This window comes from Monodelphis domestica, chromosome 6, assembly GCF_027887165.1.
Source record: "Monodelphis domestica isolate mMonDom1 chromosome 6, mMonDom1.pri, whole genome shotgun sequence".
NCBI lineage: Eukaryota > Metazoa > Chordata > Mammalia > Didelphimorphia > Didelphidae > Monodelphis > Monodelphis domestica.
In genome coordinates, this window is record NC_077232.1 from 7,142,542 (window position 1) to 7,167,111 (window position 24,570).

The 24,570-nt window shown below is 49.1% G+C and overlaps 1 protein-coding gene across 2 annotated transcripts in view; it reads right to left on the minus strand.

Moving 5' to 3' along the window:
• The window catches only part of PACS1 (phosphofurin acidic cluster sorting protein 1), a 98,076-nt gene that overhangs the window by 26,613 nt on the left and 46,893 nt on the right, over positions 1 to 24,570 (minus strand). For both annotated transcript variants that reach the window (XM_056801303.1, XM_056801302.1), the window contains exon 2: positions 8,660 to 8,747. In XM_056801303.1, coding sequence (XP_056657281.1) covers positions 8,660 to 8,747 — 88 coding nt within the window. The remainder of the gene's footprint in view (positions 1 to 8,659; positions 8,748 to 24,570) is intronic.

The following is a 24,570-nucleotide window of genomic DNA, read 5'->3' on the forward strand; positions in this document are numbered from 1 at the left end:
AAGATGGAGACCTGGCCCTGAATTCTACTTGCCCTTAGAGCACGACATTCTCAGCTGTGGAAGGGGGCAATAGGGAACAGCATTCCAGAACGGTGCGCTCCTCAAAAGGTCTCCTAGGCTCTGTGTGCTTAGTGACACAAGCCATCGTAGGTGCTGGGGACAGGATGATGAACATGAGCTCCTGCGCTGCAGGGAGACACAGCTAACTGGGGGAGAAAACCCATCTATCAAGTGAAAGTATACGTTTACACACTTAACTAATTATTAATCTGACTCAGGGCTGCCCCCAGAGTACAGGGTAGTAAGAGTCCGAGCTGTTAAGAAGATTCGTTTTCTGCAAATTAAAACAACTCTGAGGTACCACCTCACACCTAGCCGACTGGCCAACATGACAATGCTGGAGGGGACGTGGCAAAACTGGGACACTAATACATTACTGGTGGTGTTGTGAACAGATCTAACCATTCTGGAGGGCCATCTGGAACTATGCCCAAAGGGCACTAAAAGAACGCATAGCCTTAGATCCAGTAAAACTACTACTACTGGGTCTGTATCCCAAAGAGATAAAAATAAATAAGTAAATAAAAAGGAAAAGGTTTGTTTGTACAAAAATATTTATAGCTGTGCTTTTGGTGGTGGCAAAGAATCAGAAACTGAGGGGGTGACCCTCGATTGGGGAATGGCTGAACAAGTGGTGGTATATGATGGGGATGGAACACTACTGAGCTATAAGAGATGATGAGGACGATTCAGAAAAAGCTGGAAAGACCTACATGAACTGATGCAGAGTGAAAGAAGCAGGAAAACACTGTACACAGTAACTGCAAATATTGTGGGACGATCAAATGTGAGAGACTTTGCTACTCTCAGCCATATAATAATCCAAGCCAATTCTGAAGGATTTATGAGAAAGAATGCTCTCTAACTCCAGAGAAAGAACTGCTGGAGTAGAAATGCAGATGAAAACATTAAAAAAAAAGAAAGAAGATTCATTTTAAAAATAGATTTTTACATGAATTAATAACCTGCTCCTCCCACTACCCCACAACTGAATAAAAAGTTCTAAAAAATGACAGTCCAGCAGAAAAGCCCCAATACTGGCTGTCCTTTATACGGTAGAGGAGAAGGGTGGGCTTCATCCTCAGGGACCTGGGCTCCTGGTTCATCACCGCCCCTAGCCATGAGCTCTAAGGCAGGCAGTAAGTCAGCTCAGGGAAAGTGCCCAAGGCCTGGAGCTGGGAAGTCTGGCCTCCTGCCTCACATACTTCTCTGGCTAGGTGTCTGTGAGCAGCCTTAGCTGCCTCATCTGTGAAATGGGACTAACAACAGCACTTACTTCAAAGGGTGGGTGAGAGGGACAAATGAGCTATCTGCAAAGGGTTCTTGGAAAATGTCAAAGTGTTATAGAATTATCACACATTAAGAATTATTCAAGTCTTTCAAAGTTGTTTCCCTCCAAAATGCTGTCATTGTGTCCCCCTTGCATCAACTCACGCTGGATCTTCCCAGTTTCCTCCAAAACGGTTTACTCTTCTTATGGAGTGATGACAGCCCTTTACATTTATATGTGATCATCTGTTTAGCCATTTTCCTAACAGGAAGACACCCCCTTGCTTTCCAGTTTGCCTACTACAAAAAGAGCTGCTGCTGATGTTCTTGTACAAATAAGAGTGACAGCACACACCTCCGGGGGCCAAAGGACACTGGCCCGGGGGTTGTAGGGACCCTGTACGAGTCATAGGCTGTCTGGGTTTACTATCATTAACCAGCATGGGATTGAGTTGGGAAACTCAGCACAAACTAGCTATGTGCCTGTGGGCACTGACCCACTGCGTTCACATCTGTGAAATGGGGATACCGCCTTCTCTGATGGATGGACACAGAGGTTACATGGAATAAAGGTGAGGGCTCTGAAGTGCTGTGACACAACCTGTCCCTGCTGAGGCCAAGGCAAGGTATTAACAGGAAGTCAGCTGGCAAAGTCAAGGCCCACTGACTTGGAAAGAGAGCCCTGGAACCATCCTTGGGGTATTCACTGATCTCCACAGGGCTTCAGAGGCCAGGCAGGATCCAGGAGTCCTCCCATCATCAAAGGAATATCTATAATCACTTTCAGATTCTTAGAAAGGAGGTGCCAGAAAATTCAGAGTATTACTATGATTACTGTTTGGGAAAACATACAATTCTACAGCGTTTAATCAAGAAACAAATGAACTTTTTTTGGCAAAAGTCTTCAAGAGCAGCAGGGGGCTCCTATAAAACATACCAAGACTGTCTGCCCTAGAAAGCAGTGCCTTTTAGCATAAGGAACGATTCCCCCAAACTGAAGCTCTGTCAGTGATCTGGAAAATGAGTGTGTGGCCAGTAGGAGGGGAACAGAAAGACCAAGAGGAGCTTTACTTCCCTCCATATCACCTTCCACATGTTTTATAACCTGTAGATTTAGGGAGGGCTCCCCAAACTTAGAGAAAATTGTGCAGAGAGCCCATCTGGAGATTCAGATGTACCAAGAGGGAATATTTACAATTTCATTTTAGAGTCATACCATGAACATTCAATAATAATAAAGTATTTCTTGAAACCTCGGGGCAGGACCGCAATGTGCAGTTCATATGTTCTATGAAGAAGCAACGTGGAGACATATAGGACCCACTTGGTTCCCATTGGCCCACCGGAAAACAGACCTAGTGACCCATAGGAGAAAACTGTTTTTTCCCCCAAGTGAGCTGCTATTATTCTGTCAAGTTCAGTAAAGCATCCCTTAGATAATTTGTGTAACTGAATTGGGTGGCAGGGCCCACCATGAGCACTGACTTCCTCCAGCCGTGTAAGTTGTTCCTTATTTCTTTAAGGAGGACTTTGTAACTGACTCTATAGATATTTGTTTACTTTGGAAGAGTGATTCTCAGTTGCTTTAGGCATTTTGTAGTTATTTAGAATGGGATTTCTCTGTTACTATCTCTTGTATTTTGTAATTATAAAGAAATATTGTGGATTATTTTTGGAAGGGAGGATTATTTTGTCACCTGTAACTCTTCTGAAGCAATTGTCTTGATCTGTATTCGTGCTGATTCTCTGGGATTTTCCAAATACTGTCAGAAAATAGGGATAGTTTCCAATCTTGACCTCTCATTGCCTTTAATTTCTTTCTCTTGACTCATTAACATTGCCAGCATTTCCAGAACTATACCAAGCAACAGGGCAAAGAGCAGGCATCCTTGCTATTGTTGTTTTTGTTCAATCATGACCCCAAAGACCAGAGCATGTGGGCCCTTCTAGCCTCGGCGGTCTCCTGAAGTCTGTCCAAGTTCACATTCATTGCTTCCATGCTCGCCATCTTTTTCCTAGCTGTCCCCTTCTCCTTTTGCCTTCCATTCCCCCCAATATCAAGGCCTTTTCCAGTGCTCAGACCTCCCCCAGTCCATCTCTGCCAGCCATTCACTGCTATTGGACTTTAATGATACCGACCTTTGCCTATTGTTGCTTAACTTCTGAATTAATCAGTAAAGGTTCTAGAAAGCAGAATTTCTAACAGGCGGAGGGACCGAAGGAAGCGGAAGGAAAAGACATGTGGAGCCTGGAGGCATTCTCCTGCGTGCCACAACCAAGTCATCGGTTTCAGTCCTTCACTTTGATGCAGCCAAATCTAATTTCCGTTGCCTGGGCCAGGGCTTGACTCCACTGTAAACTCCTTCCCTGCAAAGTCCATTTCTAGGGATCTCAGGGAGCCTGGCATCTCCTTGTCACCCTCCACATATGTGCCCTGTGCAGGTGGTCAGGCCAGATCTTCTCCACTTCTCCCCCAAGAATTCTATCTAGTTCATTAGCAAACATTTGTTCAGTGCTTACTATATTCCAGGCTGGGTGCCAAGAAGAAATAAGCAAAAAGAACCACAGTCCTGGCCCTTAAGGAGCTTCCATCCCAGTGAGGAAGACACCACTACATAAAAATAAAAAAAGGAGGCTCCTGGACAAGTCCTCCACCTTCCCATCTTCCAGAGGAAGGGGTCCCTGGGGCAGAGAATAATTCCTATCCTGCATCAGACACCCAGGAGCCCTGCTAAGCCTCAATTCTCTCATCTGCAAAATGAGGAGAGGGGGACTCAATGACCCCTGTGGCTCTAATTCTAAAGCATTTCCCAACATTTCTATGTCTTCCTGCCCTGTCTTTGTGGGATGGGATTTTGCCATCAATGACATGGAGGTGGCCTTGGCCTTAACCCTACTTCACTTCAGGCTGGCACCAGAACCCATGTGCCCTCTTCTGACCATCTCCCATCTCTCGGGCACCAGCATGGGATTAACTAGCGGTCTGGACGCTCCACTGACTTTGTTCTGGGAAAAGGTCACATCAAAGGAAATTGTCCCTTAGACGACTTTTCTTACAAGTCCCTCAGAATCAGAGAAATGCAGATTTGGAACAACTCAAGGAATTGCTCTTTAGGGAGCCATTCAAACCTGAAAAGGAGCCTGCACTACTGGATGCCTCAAGTGCTCATCTGGCTTCTACCTGAAGACTCTGACGTCGAGGAGCCTGCATGATCCACCCTCCTCCAGACAGCCCTAACCATGAGGAAAGTCTTCCCTTGGTGGCGAAACAGAACAGGGAGAACCTCGGTTTTCTTCCCTGTCCCCTCGGCCCCATTCCTCACACGCCCGGCTCTTCTAGAGAGTCTCTGTCTCTGTCTCTCACATTTGAAGCACCTGGGTGATGCAGCAGATGAGGACTGGGCCTGGACTCAGGAATATCTGGGTTCAAATTCAGCCAGAGACTCAATCACTGAGTGACCCCAGGCAAGTCATGTAACCCAGCCTGCCTCAGTTTACGCAATCGTAAAGTGGGGATAACAACAGTACCTACCTCACAGGATTGTTAGGAGGATAAAATCAAGTAATATTTGTAAGAGTGCTCAGCACAGTGCCTGGCATATAGGTGGTGCTTAATAAATGCTTAAAATGACAACCACCACCTGACAGTCACTCTCCTAGTTCAGGCCCACCTCATCTCTTAGCTGTACAGCCTCCCATCAGCTGCCTAAGTCGTCTTCCCAAGGCCCCCCCATTCACACCTGAATTCATTAAGCGCCTGCTGGGTGCTGCTCACAAGGGGGTCCCAGTCTCTCCACAGTTAGCCTGCCCAGATCCTTCTGCTTTACTAACTTCAGAGGCATCAATATGTAACCTATAACTAAAGATTTAAAGTGTGATGTTTCTCACGAATGACTGAGCACTGATCCCTGGGGCTGATTTTCCATCTCTGCAGAAACTTCCTCAGCTGCGGCTCCTCACCAGTCAGGAATGTGCCAGCAGTCACTGCTAGAAGGGACAGACACAGGTCGGGTGACAAGAAGCTGCCAAGGCGGAAGCCGTCCTCTGGCCCCCAGGACGAGATCATCCCTCTCCTAAAGGAAAAGAGGTTCTCCTGGGCCAGAAGTGCATGCAGAGGGAGGAGGAGCCCTGTGGCCTGGAGGCAGAAGGGGGAGAATGTTCCAGGTCAAACGCCAGCTGGGCGCCCCTGGGGGCTGACCCAGAATTGGGAGTCTTCTTGCTTCTAAACCTGTCCTCGAGCCCCTGCCTGCTTTCGCACCCACCGTCCAGCCTCTGGCCTCACCATCTTCTTTTGAAAGCCTCCATGCCGTAGGCAATCTGTTCACAGGCCTTTGGCTTTTGTGGCACCAACCTTTTGCAAACTCCGAGCCCGGGCAGCCCTGACCATCCCTGGGCCTCCTTGCAAGCCGGGCAGAAGCGGCACAGCCAAGCCTCTTCTTCTTTCTGTCCCATCTGCTCTACCAAGAAAATTGAGGCCGTCGGGAGTTCCCTTCTCGTTTCCAGACTCCTACTTCCTTGCCCTTGATTCTTGGGGGCAGAGGTGGCTTTCTCCTTCTCACCAAGGCCAGCCCCTGCCTGGGTCCTTAGTCCATTCCCTCCCAGGTCCTCCTCCAGGAGTCTGTTCCTTCCATCACTTCTCCCATCCCTCCGCGTTGGCTCTTTCACCACAAGAAGCTGCCCACATCTAGGGCTTCCACTTCATCAGAAGGAACTCCTTTTCTGGCTGGCTTCCAACATCGAAGTTCAACCACGACTGCTCTCCCCACAGTTAGCCAGGATCCTTCCTCTTTGGGAACTCCTGCCCCCTGAGGCTTGGGTGGCACTGCTCTCTCCCGCTGACCTTCCTCCTCTGCTGTGTCCGTGCCCTCCCTCTCCACGGTTAGGATGCACCCAAAGGCTCTGGCCCCCTCACCAAGGCTTCCCAGGCATCTCTAGGTAGATGGCTTCAGTGGCTGCCTAGTCAGTCTGTTTCTCTCTGGCTCCAGGCTGCCACCAGCGATTATCTGCTGGACAGACAGCTTTCCTGGAGCTCATTATCTCTCCCCCAAAGGCTTCCCCTTCTTCTGAATGTCTCCCTTTCTCTGGAGGGCCCTGCTATCCTTCATCTCATTCAGGCTGGCCACCTTACAGGATCCGCCTGGGTTCAAGAAGCTGTCCTAGGAGCGAGTCCTCTCTCAGTACCACCTATTCTCTTGGATTCTCCGGGTCAGTTTTCTCTTTAATGGGCAGCTGTGTACCCCCCCCCCCAACTATCAGACTCATATTGATGGTGTTTCGTGAGTAAACTCATTATCTAAGTAGATGGCTAACATTCACTGGAGAAATTCTCCTGATTAAACAAAACTACATGAGAACAAACGAGCGTCATACATTGGAGTAGGAGAGATCTGACCTCGCCCAAGGGGAATGTCTCCAAGTTTCTAGGGAAACAAGTGGGAAATCAGGGATGGGCTTTCTCTGTCTCCTCCTCAGAGCCTGGAATGAACTGTGTGTCTCTTCAAGGAGGCACAGGGGGCTGCAACGTGGCTCAGTAGATAGAGCACCATGCCTGGAGTCTGGAGGGTTCAAATCTAGCCTCAGATACTTCCTAGCTGGATGACCCTGGACAAGTCACTTAACCCCCACTGTCTGGCTCTGACCACTCTTACCTGATACTAAGATAGATGGTAAGAGTTTAAAAAAAAGGACACAAAGGAAGTTGTCTTTCTCTAAAACTCTTGGGTTAATCCTGATTCTCACACCATTCTCTTTACCAGTTAAGATTCTTTGACAAAATTTCACCCGCGAAGTGGGAAATCTGGGGGACACCTATAAAGCACTTTGTAAACACAGAAGTACAAAATCAATGTCAGCATTGACGAGAGTGGAGCAGGCGAGTTCCTCACCTTTCCCTCCAAAGGTTTACATCATATGATTGTAGTCATTCAATCTTTCCAGTCATGTCTGACTCTCTGTGATCCAATGGGGCATTTCCTTGGCAGTTACTGGAGCAGTCTGTCCTTTCCTTCTCTAGCTCATTTTACAAATGAGGAAACTGAGGCCAACAGGAAGAAGCGACTTGCCCAGGGTCACACAGTCAGTACATGTCTGAGGCCAGATTTGAACTTGGGAAGTCAGAACTTCCTGATTCCAGGCCTGGAGCTCTGTGGCAAATCACCCCAGTATTTTTGCCAAGAAAAGCCCAAATGGAGTGACTAAGAGTCAGAACATTGTGTTAATCAGCATCCCCAAGTTTTCTTTCAAAACGGGCATGCGCACTCTCTTTCTCTCAGCTGAGATTGGCCTTCTCACCTTCCCACCCCAACCCCATCCCCACTTAAGAAGGCTGAGTTTTTGAACCTGGATTGAAGACTTTATATTTGGGCCAGACTGTGTCACCTTGTGTGTTAGTGCTCCCTTACTGATTTCTGCCATCCACAATAGCACAGGGCCAAGCAGAGACCCTGAGGGCACACCTTCCAAGTGGATGTGGGCCCCTAGAGGACCAACAACTCCTTGGGTTCCGTTTGGAATGTATCAAACTGTGCCACTGTTTAGCCTTTAGCTGCCCAACTTATCCAGAAGAAAAAGCACAAGAAGAAACTTGATCAAATGCTAGTTCAGAATCTATCTAAACTGGATAACAGAAACTATCTAAACTGGACCCATAGTCCGTCTCTGATCTTCTAGCCAGGAAGCCCCATCCAAAAAGCCACAGGTTAAAAGTGGCACAACTGTTGTACCCATAAAGTGAAACATTGTGGAAAGATCCAACATAATGGGCTTCTCTGCTAGCAGCAATGCAACGATCCAGGACAATCCTGAGGAGAAAGAACGCTGTCCATATCAGAGGAAGAACTGTGGGAGCGGAAACGTAGAAGGAAAGCAGATGACTTATCCCTTACCACTTGTTTATATGGGTATATGAACCGGGGTTTAGGCTTTAAAAGATTGCTCCATAGCAAAAATGAATAATATGGAAATAGGTATCAAGGGATAACATTTGTACAACCCAGTGGAATTGCTTGTTGGCTCTGGGAGGGGGGGAGAAAGAAAAGGAATCATGTCAACATGGAAAAATATTTTAAGAGTAAGTATGCAACATTCTATAACCACCAGCCCCACCTCTCTCCTTAGAAAAGTGAAGGCTGTTTCATCAACAATGGAGTCTATTTTTGAGCATTAACCACTCAGATCTTGAAAATATTCCTGTAAAGAAACCCCACGTTATTTACGAGGTCTGGAAGGAAGCTCTCTCTGTTCTTGGGAAGGGCGTTTAACCCTCAAGGCCTAGGGCAGAGTCTGGCACAGAAGAGATACCACTGCACGGGAGCCTGCTGTACCCTCTCACCTGCAGCTTCACCGCAATGACCACTGAATTCAAGTCTTTGTCCATTTCCTTGAGCATGACGAGTTTCTTCAGGGTCAGGTTGAACAGCCTGGGAAAAGAGAGAGAAAAGAGCCTGTCACATGGAAGCCACAGGGCGGGAGGGAAAGAAGGTGCAGCATTTCCTAGGAGGGTCCGATTGACCATTATCACTGGGCCAAGAGGGACCCTTCTCACCTCACCTATCCCCCTCTCTGCCCCGCTAAGGTTGGCTTTAGCAGAACATCCGGTGGGTGATCGCATCACGGCTTCCACTTAATTCACACTCAGTGTGGTGCCCTCAGATCACAATCTGTTGGCTGACCTGTGCAGGAACCCTGATGATGGCACTACCTTCTACTGGCCTGCAGGGAGCGCCCTCGAGGCTCCAAGACCAGGGAGGCCCTGTTAGGGTGGAGCAGAGTCTTGTCTGCCAGGCAGCTTGTGCCCTGCACTGAGGAGGCTCCAGTTCCTGACCAGGGGAGGAAGGGGTAAAGTAAGGGAACTTTTCTTAGTCTCTGGCTCTCAAGCCAACCTCCTGATCCGAGGTTTGGCCAGATCTTTACTCGAATCCAGCTGACTCTCTTGCCTGTCCTCTGAGTCAGACCCAAGGACCTCAAAAGTGCTGGTTTCTGTCTTTCTTTCTTTTAAATTTAATAACAAATTTCCATGTAAGTTTTCCAAAGCTATAGGATCCATGTTGTCTCCCTCCCTCCTTCCCTCCCCCGTTCCAGACCTGACAAGCAATTCAATCTGGGTTATACATGCATTATCACGCAAAACATGTTTCCATATCATTTATTTTTGTAATAATTTTATGGAGCCCAAACTCCCAAACATACACCCAAAATAAACAAGTGAGGAATTATATGGTTGCTTCTGCATTTCTACTCCAACGTTAGTAGCAAGTGGAGTGTTCCACAATTTTGCAGTTACTGTGTATAATGTAGAAAGATGCCCTGGCTCTGCTTATTTCCCTCTGCATCAGCTCTCGAAGGTCTTTCCGAAGAGCTGGCTTCTTTAAGTCAGCCAACACCTACCCACCCCACTTGAAGGATCATTTTTTGAACTGAGGCCCCGTTACGTTTGGGTCCAGACTGTCCTCTAGTCTATTAGCTCTGCCTTCCCCCTTTCTGTAAAACTCCTCCTCCGCCCCTTGCGGTCCTTTCATGAACCAAAGGTGGCCAAAGGAGATCCCCCAAGGATGCTCCCTCCCTGTCCGAGCTCTGAAACAAGGCAGCGGGGCTCTCCAAGGACCCTCCCAGCTGAGTCAAAATTCAACAGGAGGTTATGAAGAGCTTCCTATGGGTGAAGTCTGGTCCACTGCACCGAGGGTACCAGGTTAGCAAACCTCACCCAAAGTGTCCTGGTGGTGGGTGACTGGGAGGGTAGGGGGGGCTCACAGCAAGACCCCCCCCCCCCTCAGTCCACGTTTAGATCTAGGCTCTCTGCAGGGCAAAGGCTTAGGTGCCCAGGAGTTCTGATCTAGCAGACTAGAGGTGGTTGTCTCCTCCCCTACAACAGGGAAACCATCCCTGCCCTCCAGGAACAAAACCTACATCTTATCTCCAGGTATGAGCCTTTGGGAGTGCCCTAGCCAATCACCATTTAGTGAGTGCCTTCTGGATGCCAGGCGCTGTGCCAAGCCCTGGACAGAAGAGGCAGAGGTCAGCCCTCTCCCCAGGAGCTTACAGAGAGACAACATGCAAACAGACAAAAGGAGCCACAGACAGGAGGCCTAAGAAATCATCTGCACAAAAGGCAGCCCCTCCAGAGGCAGAACTGCTAAGCCTTTTCACTGTCTATTTTCTTGCCCCACCCCCAACCCTTACGTAATTTCCCAGGCATCCCTGCTGTCACCCTTCTTGCCTTCTCAATGGGTGAAGGGGGAGCGGGAGGAAGAGAATTCAGCCCTCAAGAAAATAAACAACACATTTGGCTTTTTTAGAAAAAGAAACAATTGCCCAATGGAAGCCCCTTGCACGAAGACTTCCTATAGGAGATGGACGTTTAGGTGGGACTCAGTGGAAGATGGGGAGGTCAGGAGGTGGAGTGGACGAGGAGTGAGCACAGGGGACGGTCAAAGGAAATACCCAGAGTTGAGGTCCGTATCACGGACGGCCTGAAGGCCAGGATCAAGGGCTTCCAGAGCCGAAGGGCGGTTCGTATTTGCTCCTGGAGGGAACAGGGAGTCGCTGGAGGGGTCAGGCCAGGAATGGGGGGAGAATGGAAGTGGGCAGATCCCAGCAGCTAACAGTCCAGGGGGGAGGGGATGAGGGGCCTGGAGAAGGAGACTGAGGAGCAGTCAGATAGGTAGCAGGAGAATGGGGAGGGAGTGCTCCTCAGTGGAGGGGCTGGTAACTTCAGTGAATGGTTAGGCTGCCCCTCCTTTTCCCACAGGAGGCTGGAGATTGAGCCAGAGATGGGAGGAGGCAGGTGGTCAGACAGGAGGCCCCTTTTCACTGCTCCTTTTCCCTCTGAAAGCTGACATAAGGCAAGACACCATATAGCAAGCCCCCTCCGCACCCATCTGCTTCTTCCTCCTCCCAAACAGAAAGGCAGGCAGGCACCCCGAGAGGGCAGTTGTGAGGTTAAAGGGCAGGCTGCTTCAGGCCATATTCGCCATCGTCCCAGCCCAAGAAGCTTCCTGGGCAACCCTGGGCCCTTCCCACAAAAAAGCCTAAATAAGCGTGTGTTGGACTGATTGAGCTCTGGGTCCTTCTTATCAATCCAGGAAGAGCCGAGGGGCCCCGCCAGGAGTTAACCCAATTAATTGCACAGAGAAATCTTCAGCTGCTCCCCTCTGGGGGAGCTGTGGTTTGATTACTCATGGTTCAGGGACAGATACATCTATCTGCAAAGACCACGCAGAAGATAAATAGGAATGTGCATACGAAGGTGGGGACCCAAGGCACAAGGCTGTTCATGGGAAGTGGGGGAAGAGCTGCCTCCCTGCCTAGGAACCCAGAGCTGGAGGGGGGGCAGCTCTTGGCCACCAAAGACAGCAACGCTTGCTTGGAACTCTTTTCAAGAGGCGAGAAGAAGGCAAGCTGGGAGGTGGCTTGTTGCACTGCCATGAAACATGTATCACCAAGAAAGAAAACAGAATCGAGATTTTCTCAAGCAACAGATTCTGAATGGGTTCAACGATGGCCTGTTGGCCAGTCAGGTGGGATGCACAGTAAATATTTTTCCAGGCCCTCTGGAGGCAATTACAACCCAAGAGCTTGCTCTCCTGTGGCGGATTCTGGCACATTTATCTAACCTCATCAGGGAAGGCAGTCTGGCAGCTGTGTGCCACAGGATTCAATGACAGTCTGACAAGCCCTACGGTGCTGACAACATGGCGGCTGGGCTCCCCCACACCAAACTGATTTTCTACAGCATACATCTTATCATAACACCCAGCTCAAAATCCTCTGGTGGAACCCCTTATGTCTGGGCTGATTTTGATTAAAAGCATTTCACAGGATGACCAAAGTCTACTTTTCTATGCTTTTGTGTTGTTCAGCCCACCTCTTTGTGGCCACATCTGCGGTTTTCCTGGTGGCGAGCCTGGCCCTTTCCTTCTCCAGCTCTCTTTACAGATGAGGAAATGGGCAAAAAGGCTGAAGTACTTGTCTGGGGTCACCCATCATATAAGTGTCTGAGGCCAGATTTGAACTCAGGTCTTCCTGCCTCCAAGTGCTCTGTCTACTGCACCACCTAGCTAGCGGCCCTACTTCCCACCCATACTTCATTATATTCCAACCAAACTGGCCTCTTCCCAAGTTTACATGCCTGGCTGCCATGCTTTTCGTGCAGGCTATCACTTCATCTGTCTCCCTTCCCCTCCCACTCCAGGCTCTTGCACCACTGCGCCCTCCTTCTCCTGTACCTGTCACACTGCCCTGTGTGCACCTACCTCCAGTTCAAGTGTCTGCCTGGCTGGCTTCTTCTCTCCTCTTTGAGCTCCCTAAGGAAAAGACGGCCAGTACCGTGATGGATGCCCAAGCAGATTCTACCACATAGTGAAAGGATGATTGCTTCCAATCCTAGCTAAACGCTTTGGAAAAATGAGCAAAGGAGTTCTAGTCACTTTTTGTGACACAAATATTGTGGGGATACCTAAACCGGGAAGAGCAAAAACAAGGAATCTTGATGGAAAATGTGAAATAGGTGCTATGTAGCCAGGTGAGATTCATACCAGGAATGCAGGGCTGACGCGACGTTCTGAATACTATCAGTAGACGTGACGACGTCAATAACTAAAACAAGAAAATCATAGGCTGGTCTCGAGATTCAGAAAACATTCTGACGAATGACAACTAGTTCTTATTAAAAACTAGAAGTCAGAGGAGTAAATGGAGCTTTCCTTAAAACGGCAAGTCGTATCCATCTAAAGCCATTCACAAGGGGACACTCTAGAAGCCTTCCCAGAAAGAGAAGAGTTGAATCAACGGTGTCCATTATCACTGCTATTATTCAGTACCGAACTAGAATGACAGAAATTAGAATAGGCAATGAAGAAACAACACGACCGCTCTTTGCAGACAACAGGTCCAGAGAAGGAACCAGAGAGCTGGTTGAACAAAATTTTATGTTAAAGTTGTGCTTTGTTCCCGAGGTCGAGGGGCCACAGATTCATCTCCAGGTAGATCGTTCTCGAAATCATCTGTCTAGCCCTCCCTTCTCTCCTGACCTGTAGTCTCACCTCACCAGCTGCCTATCAGGTATTTCAAAGTGAATGTCCTGTTGACACCTCAAACCCAACAAGTCCAAGACAGAACTCATTATTTTTCCTCAAAAACTCTCCTTTCTCTGAACATCCTTGTTATGGGGGAAGCGCCACCAGGCTCCCAAACCCAGGAGTCATCCTTGGCTCCTTCTTATCTGTGCAGTAATACATTAAATGTGTTGCCAAGGCTTGTATCTCCCATGCATTTCCACTTCTCCCCCGGTACAGGCCCTCATCACCTCTTCCCTGATCAAGAAAGAGAGGTGATGAAGAAATAGAAGATATTCCTGGGAATAACGTTACAAAAAAACAATGCTATTAGGATTGACCTGTGTCTTGATAGTGTTTTGGAGCCCATTCCAAGCACAAAACTGGGCTGTTTTAACCAGCAGATGCTACATTATTAGGGATGGACAGGCAGGTGGGCTCACCTGGAGCAGTCCCCCAGCGAGTGGCCCTGGGCTGGTGTAGGGCACGTGGCTTTATGGCGCTGACTTGTCTGAACACCAGGATGCCATGCTCATCTAATCTACAGAGGACCCACAACAAGGAGGAATGATTAACGGCTGACATTTTCGTCCTTGCTTAACTCCTTGTGGGCACACCAATCTCAACTTTTAGCAACCCAAACTCTTACAACTGCAAAAAATAGACTCGAATCCAGGACTTCAATCCCCAGAATTCCTTGCTCCACTTCCCCAGAATGCTTTGTAATCTCACTGAAAACCTCACCTGGGCCGAGAACGAGATGGGGTATTTAACCTGATTGCAAAAGCTTTTGTCTCTTTTCTTCCCTGTTTTCCGCTTGCAAGCAGACGTGGCTCTTTGATAATGTAGGTGAGGTTGTGACTAGGCCTCTCTGTGTTTTCTTATCCTGTATTTTCTTTAATCCTCAATCTTAAATAAACCTAAAGAAAATAGTACTCCTTGCAGAGAGAAACTAATTTCTACCTGTCTCAGTTTCCCTAATTTTTAACTGTTACACAACCAAGGATCATATCTCAGTAACCTGACAGCCAGCCCTATGGGACTTCCTCTCTTTCGTCTCAACAGCTGCTAAGATCGCCTCCCTCATCCAAACTGAAGCTTTTAAATCCTCTCCAGGCTTCAAATGTCCTCTTTGTTCTTGGTCCTGTTCCTATTCCAAACCATACTGCCACGGTCTGGAGCTTGATCTGTATCAAATTTTCTTGAATTTCTTCCATATTTTTCTCCCCCCAAACACAACTTCACCAAGTTTGACAGTTAACTAAAGTTAAACAGCTCTAAATCACCCATATAACTTTATTCTCCTAATTCAGCTGAAGTCCTTCTCTCTCCTTTCATGGAATATGCGGCCTCAAGAGGCAGTGAGCACCCCTCCTTGGATGTCCACTTCCCAGATCTACACAGTGGATATCTCTTGGGAGTCAGCCAGCTCTCACCTGTGGCTCCAAGAAGCTGTAATCTGCACAGGGGTCACACACCAGCAGAATCATCCCAGCAGATTGTTAATCTAGGCTGAGGGCATCATAGGCCTCCTACCTTGCTGGTGGATTAGGGTCGTGTCTACCCCAGAAGACAGGGATCCAAGAAAAGGTCAAGTAGGGTTGTTCTCCTCCTCTGCCCAACTGCAGACCCTCTGAATAAACCTAACACTTCACCAGGCCACTGTTTCCATGAGTGAGTGTGGCTCCCACTCATGCCTGGGGCCCTTACTTAGGAGCCCTGGATGTGGCCTCCTGCCCATCAGTCTCTCCTTCCTGGAAGTTTCCACCGGGCCCCATGGTACTAGCTGCTTCCCTTTGTAGCATCCTCTCATTAACAACAAGCACAATTTTAAAAGAACAATACGTCAGGCCTGTCCTAGGGGGAGACAAAAGCAGAACTGGCTTTCCAGGCAGGTCCTTCTTCCTTCCAAAAGGATAAAATATTATTCAAATAAATGTTGCATTTCCTGCCAACGGTCAACTTATGGGGAAAAAATTGGGATGGCTACTGGCACAGACAGGTGATGCAGCGTCCTAAACCTTGAGGGCCTCACGCCCCTGGTACAGGTCCGGGACACAGAAATGGAGTCTTGTTTGAAGCCAGGGCCACTAGACGGTGTGTGATTGGAAGGAAGTTGTAAAAAGCCTGGAATGGCAGAAGGAGGCAGGCTCTGAATGGATTTGATTCTGGAGGAGACAGGCGCTCGGAAATCACTGTTAGGTCCAGTGGAGGGTGGACAGTTGGGGGGGCCTTCTCACCTCGAGCCTCGCCATTCTAGAGTATTCTGGGCTCCGTTCAGCGGCCAAAGCCCTAAACTGCATCGTGACCTGGTCCCGGTGCTCCTCAACACACTCCAGGGCGTCCTGTTGGTCGTCTGAATCCCTGTACCATACAGGACACCATCTCCCGACTCCCTCCACACCTTTGAACGAGCTGGCCCCGACCTATCCCTGGAATCTCCTCTGCCTCTTGGCTTCCCTGACCTCCCGCGAGGGCCCGGCCGACCTTCCGCCTTTCTCTAAAAGGCATTTTCTGGCCCATCTGGTTCTGTCTCCTTTGGCCTTCCCTCTAGGCTGTTTAGATCTTTTGTTAGACTGGAGCTCCTTCGGGCAGAGACCATAAAAGCTAATATTTATACAGCATTTTTTTGAATCTTTTAGAACTGGCTGAGGGAACTTTGTCACAGTCAGAGGTCATCCATAAAGAATCCGGCTAGTTTAGAACTGAAGTCATCTCAAAGTCTGGAGCAAATGCAGACTCCCTGGAGAAATCCTGGCTCGGGAGGAGTGGATGGGGTGGGGGCGGGGGGTGTCCAAGTCCTTGTTGGCAGCGGGAGGGCCTTGGGCTCTTAGGAGGGACCGGAGGGCGGTATATTTTCCATCTTCCCATCTGGGTCAACGTCTGCCTGGAAGAAGGCTCACAATTCTATCAGAAGTCTGACTTCCTCCATGGCCCTAAGCCCAAGGAGATGGGGCCTTGTGATGTCACCAGGAGCTGGGGGCTAGCCTGGTGCTGCCAAGGTGGGGAAGCACCCACAGGGCTCCTGCACTCCCTTAGGAAATGCCTTTTTCCAAAGGCTCTTTGCATCTGGCTGACTAAATGGCAATAGACTGTGAGAGCCTTGGCTACGGATAGTCCAAGACAATTCTAGAGCCTCTTGGGTGAACAGATCTACCTCCAGAGAAAGAACTGAGGAACCCTGGGTGCAAACTAAACTATCATTTTCTCTTTTTGGCGATCATGGATAACATGGGCATTAATGTTTCACCTGATTTCATATGTACAATTGATGTCATTTTGCTTATCTTCTCAGTAGATAGGGAAGGGGTGGGAGAGAGGGAGAGAATTTGGAAGTCAGATTAAAAAAGAAAAGAATAAGGGGGCAGCTGGGTAGCTCAGTGGATTGAGAACCAGGCCTAGAGATGGGAGGTCCTAGGTTCAAATCTGGCCTCAGCCACTTCTCAGCTGGGTGACCCTGGACACGTCACTTGACCCCCATTGCCTAGCCCTTACTGCTCTTCTGCCTTGGAGCCAATACACAAAAAATTATATATATATATATATATATATATATATATATATATATATATATATATCAGTGGAGGGCCAAACAGAAGTCTTCTTAGATCTTTCTGTTCCCCTGGCTCCTCATCCCCAAACCTTTACCTTCCAATCTAGAATTGATATTAAGTTTCAAGGCAGAAGAGTGGTAAGCGGGGTCAGCTGGGTAGCTCAGTGGATTGAGAACCAGGCCTAGAGACGGGAGGTCCTAGGTTTAAATCCGGCCTCAGCCACTTCCTAGCTGTGTGACCCTGGGCAAGTCACTTGACCCCCATGGCCTAGCCCTTACCACTCTTCTGCCTTGGAGCCAATACATAGTATTGACTCCAAGATGGAAGGTAAGGGTTTTAAAAAAAAAAAAGAAGAGTGGTAAGGGCAACTGAGGTGAAGTGACTTGCCCAGGGTCACCCAGCTAGGAAGTGTCTAAGGCCACATTTGAACTCAGAACCTCCCATCTTTAGACCCCCTGAACCACTTCTTATTTTTTTTTATTTGAACCCCCTTCTTATATTTTTTAATGAATCTCATATGACTTTAGGAAATATTTGGCTTGACTGAATCCTGTTTTTGCCAATAAAAAAACTCAGCTCCATGAGATCCTGCATTCTCTACAAGTTTTCATCAGTTCATTGTGTGGCTAAGAAGACATTATCTTCTATAAAATACTCCGATGAAAGACTACCTACAGAACTTTCTTACAGATAGGGAAGTAGGAAAGTGGGTGAGCAGGAATTAATATTCTCAATCACTTTTCCGGGTAACAAAATGGTTTGTTCCAAGTCTTGGGTGCCTCCCCTCTTTGGGAGGGATGAGGATCAAACCCTTGACACCCTCCAGCACAAAAGTGCTATCAGTGTGGTGGCTGGGGTGGGACAGGAGCGATGGTCCTGAGGGGGGCAGGCCCCAAAGGTGCAGGGCTCTAGGGTCACCAGAGAAGAGTTGATATACCTTTTCCAAGCATTCAGGCTAGAAGGGAGCCACAGCTTAAATCTTTTCTGCCCTCCTCCCACCCCTCTCTTATCAATCAAGGCAAGCCCTTCCCCTGGAAAGCAAAAGCAGCTGGGGCAGGGGGGCCACCTCTTGTCTTCCTTGTCTGATGCTCTTTCCTGGACACCTGAGCATCCTCCGGAGAGCTAAGGTGCTCGCCAGACTGTGCCGCCAGAGAAGAAGGCACCTTTGGCTGAGAAGAACAGAGCCACACAACGAGTCACTAACTTAGTCCTGGTGTCATCACAAGTGAATTCCTGCCCCCTTTTTAAGCTGGGTTTGTCTAGCAGCTGGGACTCTTCATTCACACTGAACAAATGGCTGTTGAGAAATCACAGGCCACCTCAGCCCCTGACCTCCGTGGAGCATCGTGTTTGCTTCCTGGCGCAGGTCCTAAACAAGGCTGGAGAAGTGGCAGAAACGCACGTCCTAGGAAGGTGCTGGACGTCGGAGCTGTTCTTGGAAAGCTAAGGCACCCTGGCAGGATCTCTGCAGCACAGAGCACAGCCCCCCCCCCCCCCCCCCCCCCGGAGCAGCAGGAGCGCCCTCAGGGCGGGCAAGGATCCCCGGAGATACTCAAGGTGGCCAGGAAACATGGAGGCAGCAGATACCTGCAAGCTGTTACGGTTTTCATCTAGTCAGCCGCTTCCCAAACTATCCCAGCTCTGTGCCCCTTCCGCAGAGACCAAGGAAGGAGGAAAAGGGCCAGGAGGGCCAGGAACAAGCGGTAGATGGGATGGAAGAAAGCACTGACGGAGGGGAGGGTTTTAGACCCCACGGGAAGGGAGCCCAACCAGGGGAGCCTCCTCACAAAGGCAAACAATTGACCAAGCCCAACTGCAGCAGGCTCCAGCCACAACTCGTGGCCTGTCTCCAGACCAAGAAATGGCGCCCTGGAGGGGGCAGGCTAAGGTGTGGGGATCATCTTAAAGGGTTCTATTGATCCTGCCCTCTCAATGGGGAGGAATGGAAGGGGGAGGGAGAAAGTGCCAAACAAGGGACTGCATTTAAGGGCTCATTCAGCCCCCAGGGGCCTGGCCCTCGAGTGAGGAAGAGGAAGAACCCCTGTCCTCAAGGGGCCGGCATTCTGGGGAGAATCCAGGCTCACTTCAACCAGCACTGAATAAGCTCCATGAAATACTCCAGCGGCCTCAAGAATCCCTGGCACCGACGCTCCTCCCAGAAGAGGAGGCCACCCTCCCCACCTGCTCATCCTGGGCAGCTCTGACTCATGGTTTCCCCTGCGTTTAGCTGCACAGGGCATTCACCCAACGTGCTGTGCTGGGGACTGTCCTCCAGGTCTCCAGATGCCAGTGGTGTCCTTGGCTTAGCCACCTGCCATCCCACCTTGCTTTTCTTCTTCCAAGTTTCTCACTGGCTCTGCGCTGCAGCTTGGTCAAACCCACCATGCCCTGCCCCTCCATCAGCCTCTGGATATGCCTCATTTTACATTTCTTCTGAGGCTGCAGTGTCCCATGATTCATAGCCATTCAGTGACCTAAAAAACACTGGCATTAAAAATATGGTCTGGGGGCAGCTGGGTAGCTCAGTGGATAGAGAGCCAGGCTCAGATGGGAGGCCCTGGGTTCAAATCTGGCCTGAGACACTTCCTCTCTGTGTGACCCTGGGCAAGGCACTTGACCCCCCATGGCCTAGCCCTGACCGCTCTTCTGCCTTGACACAGTATTGATTCCAAGGGGGAAGGTGAGGGTTTAAAACAAACAAGAACATGGCCTATTGTCTATGGATGTGCCAAGGGCTGTGCTAAGTGCTGGAGACACAGAGGAAAGCAAACATAGTCCCTGGGCTCCCAACAGCTGAAGAAGGGCAAAGTCAAACAGAAACAAAAAAATAAATACAGGATAATGTGGAGATGATCACAGAAGGAAGGTGCTCATGTTCTGTATTCTTGAGCACGTTCGTAGCCTTCATCATCTGGACAATGAACAGTTTCCAGGATTTACCTGGGGGGATCACTAGTCAAAATCTTCAGAGGCCTGACAATGTGCGACCTACATATGGGGCATGTGGAGGACTTCATGGCCTGCAGCGAATCCCCCTTCAGTCTGGAGTCTTGGCTGGCCCACCTAGATCCCAGGGGCAAACCCGTAAGTGAAGAGCTTCCTCTTTACCTAGCTGGATCAAAGGAGCAATCGTGAAATGGGCCCAGAGAAGGCGCCTGGAAACATCAGCTCTCACCACGACCATCCGACCAGGCTGCCTGTCTTTCAAACAGAGCCTTTCAAAGAAACCCCAGGGATCCTGCGTGTTTCGGAAGACAACGTGACAAGCGTTTTCACCTCACCACGCTATTTACAAGCACATCTTCTACCACGTGTGACAGTCCAGAGGTGGTCCGTGGACCGCTGCCTGCACCTCTTGCTGCAACGTGTCAAACAGCCTCGATCTGTATGTCGCTGAGCCTCAAGAAAACTTAGCAAGCGGAAGGTATGACCGAGTTGACGTTTTCCCCTTCTTACCATGTGTGTCCCCTCCACGTACATTGGATCAGATCTAGTGAGCTTCCCCGTCTCTCTTCTTCTTGGTGCCCCCCCCCCCCCCCCCCCCCCGCCGCTGCCTCTTTCAGTGTCCTGGTCTATGAGTCCAAACTGGATTAATCTACTATCCTTGATGGTAAAGACGTCTAATAAAAATCTTAGCTGTGTTTTTCCATCTTCCTTCTGTTCTCCTCCTACTTGGATGGCTAAATGTGCTCAGGATGACTTTGCTTAGCTCTCAGCATGCTTTCTTTAAAGTGCTTATATATTCCACTGCTTCATGAGGTTATCTTGCTCCCTTGTAAGACTCTACAAATGAGTTTATATTCTATCCCAGGGTTGCCTGCGGCTATTATCTCTAGCTCTTTGGCATGTTGTTTGGAATGTTTGCTTGACTAAGGCAATTTCTGGGCTCTTTTGGCCCTCCCTTATTATGACAATGAACAGCAGGTAATTTGTTTACTTGTTTCACTTGTATTCAACTCTTTTGTGACCCAACTGGAGATTTACTATAGTGGTTTGCCATTTCCTTTTCCAGCTCTTTTGATAGATGAGGAAACTGAAACAAACAAGGTTAAGTGACTTGACCTGGATCCTCCAGCTAGGAAGTATCGGAGGTCATATTTGAACCCAGGTCTTTCTGACTCCAGGCCTAGCACTCTATCCACTGTGCTACCTAGCTGCCTCAAAGAGCAGCTAAAATTATAAAATTACCCTACTGTGTGTCTATGTCCTTCCTTCCTTCCTTCCTTCCTTCCTTCCTTCCTTCCTTCCTTCCTTCCTTCCTTCCTTCCTTCCTTCCTTCCTTCCTTCAGGACCTCATTTTCATCCTCAACTTGTTTCAGTTGTTTCAACTGCACAACATATCTTTTTCTCATTATTTTTTCTTCTAGCTTTTTGTTAATTGTTTTCCTTCTTTTAATAAGTCAGTGGTCTGATTGTAAGTGGACAATTAACTCAGGATTGAATTATATTAGTAACATTATTTCTTGGCAAAATACAATTTCATTCTGTCACGTTATTTAGTGCTCATCATGTCCACTATCTCCCTACCAACCCTCCTTTTAAAATTTTTTTGAGTTCTAAATTCTCTCTTTCTCTTTAATGAACATGATGACCATTGTGTCTGATAAAGCCAAGGGCACTAACTACTAGGGGGGACTCCTGGGCCACAAAAATGACTAGGAAAACTGGGAAGAAGCTGCCTGTCCTCTGTTCTTAAAAGAAGCCATCAGTAATGCACTCAGTCACAGACAAGTATTTTCAGGACAAAGAACATTAAAAAAAAAAAAAAACCCCACCTAAACAAGGCTAAGTGACTTGCCCAGAGTCACCCACTTAGAAAGTGTCTGAGGCCACATTTGAACAGAAGTCCTCTTGACTCCAGGCTTGGTGCTCTAACCATTTGGCAACCTAGCTGCCCTTCACACACTTCTTAATTATGCAAGAAGAGCCCAGATTAGAGGGCATTTACATTGTCCCCTTAAATGCAGCATATATACCAACGGACTTTCTACCACCTGAACTGGGCATCTTCCCAAAACTCCTTAATGACATTTTGTGGCGAATTCCGTAATCCATTAGCAATCTCTGGCATCTCATTGAACGGACAGGAAAGGAAAAACTAGAAGTCTCTGCTGCTGGGGTGATTTACCCCAGAAAGTGTCTAAGGCCAGATTTGAATCCAGGACTTCATGTCTCTAGTCCTGGCACCCTATCCACTGGGCCCACCTAGTTGTGTTGCACCAAACATTATAGCTTCCCCATCATCTGGAATGATTTAGTTACTAATAATGATCTCAAAGCACAAGAGTAGTGATGATAAACCCAGGAAATGCCATAAAGCACCTGTGTTGGTACAAGAAATACTTGTTAAACAATAGAGGTCTGTGCCATTTTCAAGTCATGGGAAGGGTCTTGGAGCATTCTGGTCACTTCACAGGATCCTGCTAGATTGGCTCAAGGAGCGATTCCACTCAGTATAGTGGTTGGGTAGAAATTGTTTTTTCTTTTCTTAAGACCCAAGTGAAAGTGAAAGCCTTTACCTAAATCAAAGCATTAGGTAAAAACAGAAGTAAGTTCTATTCCAGGAACTGAAGCTTCCTTTAGCCTCAAAGCTCATCTAACACAAATACTTTAAAGTCCTCTCTTGGGGCAGTTAGGTAGCACAATAAAGAGAGTGCCAGCCCTAGAGTCCAGAGGATCTGAGTTCAAATCTGACCGCAGCCACTTCCCAGCTCTGTGACCCTGGACAAATCCCTTCAGCCCCACTGCCTCACTCTTACCAATCTTCTGCTTTGGAACCAATAGACAGTATTGAGTCTGAGACAGAAAGAAGGTAAGGGCTAAAAAGAAAAAAGAATTGCTACCAAGACAGAAGGTTAGGGTTTTTAACAGTCCTTCGGTTTTCCTCAGCTGATCTGTAGGAGGAGGAGCAATTAGGGGCATGAATCTCTTTCACCTTCCATTTAAAATAACAGTGGTGATTTGGGGGAGCTGCATGTGCAAACATGACTTGTTAGTGAGTAGACAGCTGGTTTGGAGACAGTGTAGCCCAGGAGAGCTCCTTGGACTGAGAACCAAGAAAAGGCTGTGGTGACCTGGGAGAGTCACCTTTGGGCACCAGCTTCCTCGTGAGTAAAGTGGGGGACCTGCAGGCTTTAGATGCTCTGAGGAGGGCACGGCCCCTCGACCAAAGGCCTGCCGTTGCCTCTGCCCCTCCTCCAGCACGGCCAGTGAACCCACTGTTGCTCCTGAGTTATGACTTCCTCTCTCTGGACTTGTTTCTGCATCTCTGAAAGGACGTGGTGTAGGCACTGAGGGAACCTCACTCCATCTTGTGGCTCAGTTCTGGATCTAGCTCCGTTTCCCTTTCTATTCCATTGTGGGTCTCGTCTAATTTCTATCCTGTGAGAAAACTATTCAATTGTAGGAATCGGGAGAAACCATGACTGCACGGTTCGAGCCTACACGGGAGGAGGTGGGGGGGCCGGACCACCCCCGCCCCCCCACGGTCAGGTGTGAAGACTGAGGCGAGGCACTTTCTCACACGCGGGGCTCTGCAGCCTCCCCAGGTCTGGTAAGGAACTGGCCCCGGGCTGCTCAGTGGCCGCCTCTTTTTCAGATTTCAGGGAATTGCACGTGTCCACGCTCCGCCTTCCAACTCAGAATTCAGGCGGCCCAACCTTGTATCCCCATAAGAACGCTTCCTGGTGGCTTGGGGTTCCAGGGCCCAGGGGAGGAGGTCCGACCCGATCTGTTCTGCAATCGCTACGTAGTGCTCTATAGGAGGGAGTCACCTCTCCTCGCGATTTCCATCAAAGCGCGGCCTGCGCGGGGCCAGGGTGGGAGGCTGCTATGGACAGTACAAATAAAAGTCCCGGCCTCTCTCCCCGTTCCCTACCAAAGCCAGCCATTCTGGGTCCCGAGGCAGGCGGCCCCAACTACGACGAGCCAAGGGGGTGGCTCCCTGCGGACGGGTTTCGCCTCAGTCAAGATCCAGGCGAGGACTCTGGCCATCAGCCACGTATCCTGTCCGGGACCATGAAAAGATCTCTATAAACTGTCCAGAGAGGGCCAGTCAAACCCCGGAAGGGAGAGGGCCCTGGAAGCTGCCTATGTTTGCTTAGAGCAATAAACAAATCCTGTTTTTTTTTGTCTAGCCCCAAAAAGCACTTATCAGCTTGTCGAGCTCTTGTTCAATCAACCGATCAATCGGCCGGCACTGCCAGGAACCCGACAATCCTTCCTCTCCAGGAGCCTGCTCGCAGGGCACACAAACAGGGCGCGGAGGCAGTGAGGAGAATGCGCCCTCCTGCTCCAGGAGGGGGGGCAGGGGCAGCGGCTCTGGGGAGATGGAGCGCGTGAACCATCTGAGGGCAACACGAATCGGCCGGCTTGGCTGAAGCAGAGAGCGATAACTACCCAGTGAATTTATGCTCGCTGCCAGAATCGGCCGGGAGCCACCGGAACTGGGGCAGACCCGACCCAGGGACACGAGGAGGGCCAGCTTTAAATGTCCGACGGGCCACGGGGTGCGGCCCCTGAGGGAGGGGGCGCCCGGCGCCCCATGCTGGCAGCCGCTACTGGGAGGGCCGAGTCTCACTGCAAAGAGACAAAGGCAAGGAGACTTGACTGAGGCCCAAATGCCCTACAAGACTGCT